Below are 6,619 nucleotides of genomic sequence, written 5' to 3' on the forward strand. Positions count from 1 at the left end.
TTCAAGTTTCACAACATCTTTCCGATAGGAAGGAGACCAGAATTGCATGCAATATTCCAACAGTGGCCTAATCAATGTCCTGTACAACCGCAACATGACCTCCCAACTCCTGTACTCAATACTCTAACCAATAAAGGAAAGCCTTCTTCACTATCCTATCTACCTGCGACTCCACTTTCAAAGAGCTATGAACCTGCACTCCAAGGTCTCTTTGTTCAGCAACACTCCCATCTTGACCATTTGTATTAGAAATGTTTTATAGATTAGTTATGGTATATCTGTCTTGTTTATGAAGCATGGGTCTCATCTGCTCTTGTAAATTATGGTTCCTCGAGTAGCTGTGGAAGAAAAATAGTTTTGTTGCACATTGGTTATATTGCATTTGTGATTGTGGATCGACCACTCTAATAACTATTTGAAGGGCTTCTGCTAAAAGGCCAACAGACTTTGTCCTAATTTATTATTAGAATAGCAAACTTGATAGAATTGCCAGCACTGACCATTGAGATAAGTCGAAACAGAATGTGATTATTTTGCACTGCGTAATTTGCTGCTGTGCAGATATGCAGTGAAGCTCATTATGCTACTGGCAATTGCATAGAATCGTCGAAAATAAGACTGAGTAGGCCATTTGTCCCTTTGAACCTATTTCACCATTCCACATGAGCATGGCTAATTATTCACTTCCCTACCCTGCTGCTGCTTTCTCCCCATGCTTGGATCCCTTAAGTCCAAAGAACTATCTCTTTCAAAATAGTTGGCCTGAACCCCTTTCTCTGGAGAATTTCACAGGCTGGCCACTCTGGATGAAGACATTTATCTTTGCCCAAATCCTAAATGGCCTACCCCACATCCTTACACTATGACCATCATTCTGGACTCTTGGTATACAAGAACATCTTTTATTCATATCAAGTCAGTGTGAACCAGAAATTACAGGTAACAAAGTGTAGACCTTATGAAAGTTGTATATTTGAACACCATGGAAACAGTATAATGATTTTTGCTAAGTCCAGTTGCGTCTAACTTTCAGGCAGACCATGAATTGCAAATGGGCTCCATTCTTGAGAATGTTCACAAGTTGATTATGACAGGTGGGAACACAAACTTCAGTTCCAGCCTCTACTCCTTTAAGAGGGATAGGGTTGTCCTTAAGCCATACCAGCCTCATGTTTTTGACAGCACTGGTCAGTACGCAGCACAGTGGAAGGGGGAAACAAGTGAATAAAGAGGGGTTTGGTTCTCAAAATGAAATCAATGTAATCAGGCCCAATCTTAGTGGCGCATTGAAACCTGGAAGGAGTAAAGCAGAGCAATATCATATTTAAAGCAATACAAAATGTCAACAAATGCTTCCTTATTTAGGAAATACAAATACTTTGTCTAGTAACATCTATTTCCTAAATAAGGAAGCATTTGTTGACATTTTGTATTGCTTTCAGTATAAGTATGATATTGCTCTGCTTTACTCCTTCCAGGTTTCAATGCGCCACTTAGATCGGGCCTGATTACATTGATTTCATTTTGAGAACCAAACCCCTCTTTATTCACTTGTTTCCCCCTTCCACTGTGCTGCGTACTGACCAGTGCTGTCAAACACCAAGGGGTTAAAATTCAATCAGGCTGGTAATTGAGCTCAGGATTACAGGTAGCTCAGAAACTTTGTGCTGTCATTAATGTAACTGATAGTGAGGTGCAGCTTCGTGCTGATGTGCTGCTGAGTGACCATACACCTTTTGGCACTGGGTCCAAAAACATGAGGCTGGTATGGCTGAAGGACAACCCTATCCCTCTTAAAGGAGTAGAGGCTGGAACTGAAGTTTCTGAGTAGAAAGAAGAAAAATGAAAATATAGTAACAAGGATGTTGCCAGGGTTAGTGTTTTGAGCCATAGGGAGAGGCTGAATGGGCTGGAGCTATTTTCCTTGGAGTCTTAGGCTGAGGGGTGACGTTATAGAGGTTTATAAAATCATGAGGGGCATGCATAGAGTAAATAGACAAGATCTTTTCCCCAGGCTAGGGGAGTCCAAAACTAGAGAGCATAGGTTTAAAGGGAGAGATTTAAAAGCGACCTAAGGGATAGCTTTTCAACACAGAAGCTGGTGTGTATATGGAATGAGCTGCCAGAGGAAATAGTGGCGGATGGGACAATTGCAACACTTAAAAAGCATCTGGATGGGTATACGAATAGGAAGGTTTTAGAGGGATTTGGGCCAAATACAGGCAAATGGAACTAGATTTATTTAGAACACCTGGTCAGCATGGACAAGTTGGACTGAAGGGTTCATTTTTGTGCTGTATATCTGACTCCAAAAATATTGTTTTGTTGACTGTTGTGTTGACTTCAGTTTGGTGATATCTGTAATATCTGCTAAATCCATCTTGCCACATCTGTAGTTTAGAGTTGGTAATTCATTCTGAATCCTACATTTTATGTGGTACCTGCAATGCAGCTGAAATGTAGTATTCTAAAATTCACATGAATGCACTCTCTCTGGCTGTCGAATTTAACAATCATATCTTTGAAGTTGAATAATTGCAGTTAAAAAGAATTTGGTTTTTATTGTTGATCTTTTTATGTTTAGGTCGATGCATTCGCCAAATTGCAACAAGACAAGCTCACCACAAGACTGGTCCTAACTTCCATGATAAATATGGCAACGCTGTCCTTTTGGGAGGGCTAACATTCTGTGTTGTAGTTTGGAGCTATGTAAGTTTTTTTTTAACTTAATGATCTTCTATTTGCTTTTTTCCACATTTTCAAAATCAAATAACAGACATCATTCAAGTCAAAACTGGTCTGTTAGGTCACTATCACTACTAATAAACTGGTGATGTGGTAGGTACTATTTTATGGCAACTCAGCAGCACAGACATGGAATGTGTCCCTTGCTTGTGAAATTGGTGCTGAAGCAACGGCAGCATTTCAAAAAATTCAACCTACTTTGAGAGATTTGCCTCATGATGGATATTTGTCTGACTTCAAAACATTTCTAACAATATTCTATCTTTGTTCTGATGTAACTATTAGATACCGATTATAAGCTGAGGGAAACTCTGGAGGGTGTCTACAAGATTTTCCATGTCTGAAAGAGTTGTTCCATCCATTAAAAAATTGTTGATACCTTCTTCACTAAAATGCAGATGACGTTCTCCCTGCAAGCTAAATTAAATTGGCAGAGCTTGGACCGTAAACTGGACAGCAGTTTAATCAAGAACTTCTGACTTGATATGAAGCATTAAGTCCCAAATAAGCACTTGTCTGTCTTATCTGGAATTTCAGTCTTCCTAATTAAGCCTTTTAAAGATTTATGGTGGGAATCGGACCCAAGGCCTGTTCTGTCTTTTTGTTAATCATGGTTGATCTATATCTAAGTTCTAGCTGCTGTCATTTGTTTTCTTTAATACTGTTCTCCAGCATTTTCTGTTTCGGATTTCCAGCATTTGCAATATTTTGTTTTAATTGTTCTAGTAGGTCTGTAATGCTCCCCTTCATGGCCATTATATCTTTTCTAAGGTGTGGTGCTCAGAACTGTTCAATTTGCTATCGTAGATGGCTGGTGGAGGCCTGGTCACACATTTAAGCATATTTTTAAAATGTTGAATTTTGATATTAAAGGCATCAGAAGGTATAGAAAGAAAGCAGGAATATGGCATTGAGAAAAGATTAGCCACGATTGTATTGAATGGCAGGGCTAGCTTGAAGAGCTAAATGGGCCTACTCCTAGTATCTGTGAACTGAATGCAGTATTCTAAATAAGGTATAACCATTGCTTTGTATTCCTGTCCCCTTGCCCAATGTTCTGATCGTCACTTAATCTAAAAAAATAAATCACAGAAATTGCTGGCAAATTTCAGCAGGTCTGGCAGCATTTGTGAAGAGAACTCCATTAATGTTTCAGGTCTGGTAACCCTTCCTCAGAAATCCTTTCTCTTCGCTACCAGACCTGCTGAATATTTCCAGCAATTTCTGATTTACAGCATCTGCAGTTCTGAGTTTTTATTTAATAAAATAAATGAACTCCCTTTTGAGCTGTAATCTATCTGTGGATTAGTTCCCAGCTCTGTTGCTACAGTTCTTTCCTATTAGAAAGACTTGAATTCAACTAGTTACATAGTGTAGTAATTTGTTTGCTTACATGCTTCTGTTTGTATGTAGGTTTCGACACAGACTGGCATAACATGGAACTTATCTCCTGTTGGCAAGATCACCCCTCAAAAATGGAGAGAGGACTAGATGAATGGATCAAGTGTTTGCAAAATAGGAGTACGGAGCCTGAATTGCGTATTAGTCTCAAGGCTCATTCCTTCTGCTGTAATGATTACCTATGTAAACTGGATTTCATAGTAAGTCAATAAATAATAGAAATTTGTATGTTGTGCTCTTTTTGAGGTTGGAGTAGAGCAGGCTTTCGGGGAGGTTGAATGGATAGGTTTGCTCAGCAGTGAAGATGAGTTTAAGTTTTCTGATGAAGGGCTCTTCAATTATCCTGCTCTTCAGATGCTGCCTGACCTGCTGTGCTTTCCAGCACCACAATTTTGACTCTGATCTCGAGCATCTGCAGTCTTCACTTTCTCCATCAGTGAAGATGTATATTTAACAGCTTGTGTAAGATTCACACTTGAGAAGGTTGCTAGGAATGTAGATTGAAACAAAATAAACAAAATATAGTTATGGTGGGGAAGCCAAAAATACTATATAACTGATTTTTAAAGTAAATGTATTAAAACAGAAAATATAGACAATATAAAGCAGGGTTCAGATATGTAGAGCAAAGAAAATGGGCAACCATGCAAAAGTCTATCTTGAGATTAGTGCAAGAGGTTAGGATTTGAAAGTTCTGATATGGATTCAAAAGCCTTTGTTGGAGGACACTGAATCTGGGAATATGGTCTATTAAAATTTTTGAATTGTCAACATGCACTCCCTTCACGTCACTTCACAGTGACAGCATTGTATGTTGTCTATAAGTGCACTACCATAATTCAGTAGGCTTCTCTGGCATCTTCCTAACTGTGACCTCTCTTCCTTTGAAAGACAAGGGCAGCAGATACATGAGAATACATAGAAAAGTACTGCACAGAACAGGCCCTTCGGCCCACTATGTTGTGCCGAGGATTGTTCCTATGTACCCCTCAATTCACTGCTGTCCATATGTATGTCCAACAGTCTGCTTCCACCACCACTGCTGGCAACACATTCCATGCATTCACAACTTAAAGAATCTTCTTCTGACATCTCTATACCTTAACTGACCCTTCATGCCAGTCAGTCCTGCTCTGGGGAAAAGTCTCTGGCTATTGACTCTATCCATGCCCCTCATTACCTTGTGTATATCGATCAGATCACCTCTCTTCCTACTCCTCCTCCTCTCCAGAGAGAAAAGTCTTAGCTTAGTCAACATCTCTTCATAAGACAAGCCATCCAGACCAGGCAGACTCCTGAAAAACTATCTTTGCACCCTCAAGCCTCTGTATCTTTCCTGTAATAGGGTGACCAGAACTGGACGCAATATTCCAAGTGTGGTCTCACCAGGGTCTTGTAGAGTTGTAGCAAAACCTCGCAGCTCTTAAACTTGATTCCTCCTGTTAATGAAAGCCAAAACACCATATGCTTTCTTAACAACTCTATCCATTTGGGTGGTAACTTTGAGGGATCTGTGCACTTGAACACCAAGATCCCTCTGTTCCTCCACACTGCCAAGAATCCTGTCTTTAATCCTATATTCAGCATTCAAGTTCAACCTTCCAAAATGCATCACTTTGCATTTATCCAGTTGAACTCCCATCTGCCATTTCTCAGCCCAGCTCTGCATCCTGTCTATGTCGAGCTGCAGCCTACAATAGCCCTCAATACTATCGGCATCCCTAGCCCTTGTGTCATCTGCAAATTTACTAACCCCCCCCCCCACTTCCTCATCAGTCATTTATTAAAAACTCCAAACAGCAAGGGCCCAAGAACACAGCCCTGTGGGACACCACTCACCACTGACCTCCAGCAGAATTTTTTCCATCTACAGCCACTCTCTGCCTTCTGTCAGCCAACCAATTCTGAATCCAGACAGTCAAATCTCCCTGTATCCCATACCTCCTGGCTTTATGAATGGGCCTACCGGGTGAACCTTATCAAATACCTTGCTGAAGTCAATTTACACCACATCCACTGCTCGACCTTTGTCGACCTGTCATGTTACCTCCTCAAAGAACTCAAAGATTTGTGAGGCATAACCTGCCCCCTCAAAGCCATGCTGACTGCCTTTAATCACGCTATGCTTCTCCAAATAGTCATACATCCAATCCCTCAGAATTCTTTCCAAAACCTTGCTGACTACAGCCATAAGACTGACTAGTCTGTAATTGCCAGGGATTTCCCTATTCCCCTTGAAAAGAAGAACAGCATTTGCCTCTCTTCAATCCTCTGGTATGACTCCTGTGGAGAGTGAGGAAGCACCAGCAGCTTAGCAACCTCATTTCTCGCTTCCCTGAGCAACCTAGGATAAATCTGGTCTGGCTTGGGGACATAACGATCTTAATGTCTGCCAAAATTTCCAGTGCATCAGCTTCATGAATATTGATCTGTTCAAGCCTGTTTCCCAGCTCCTCAAAGTTCTCGTTCACAA

The 6,619-nt window shown here is 40.6% G+C and overlaps 1 protein-coding gene across 1 annotated transcript in view; it reads left to right on the forward strand.

The window, feature by feature from the left end:
• Positions 1–4,372, forward strand: part of LOC122557336 (cytochrome c oxidase subunit 7B, mitochondrial) — a 7,048-nt gene extending 2,676 nt beyond the window's left edge. Inside the window, exons 2-3 of the mRNA XM_043704938.1 lie at positions 2,585–2,709; positions 4,159–4,372. Of these exons, the coding sequence (XP_043560873.1) occupies positions 2,585–2,709; positions 4,159–4,236 (203 nt within the window). The 3' untranslated portion in view covers positions 4,237–4,372. The remainder of the gene's footprint in view (positions 1–2,584; positions 2,710–4,158) is intronic.
• Positions 4,373–6,619: the final 2,247 nt, after the last annotated feature.

This window comes from Chiloscyllium plagiosum, chromosome 15, assembly GCF_004010195.1.
Source record: "Chiloscyllium plagiosum isolate BGI_BamShark_2017 chromosome 15, ASM401019v2, whole genome shotgun sequence".
Lineage (NCBI taxonomy): Eukaryota > Metazoa > Chordata > Chondrichthyes > Orectolobiformes > Hemiscylliidae > Chiloscyllium > Chiloscyllium plagiosum.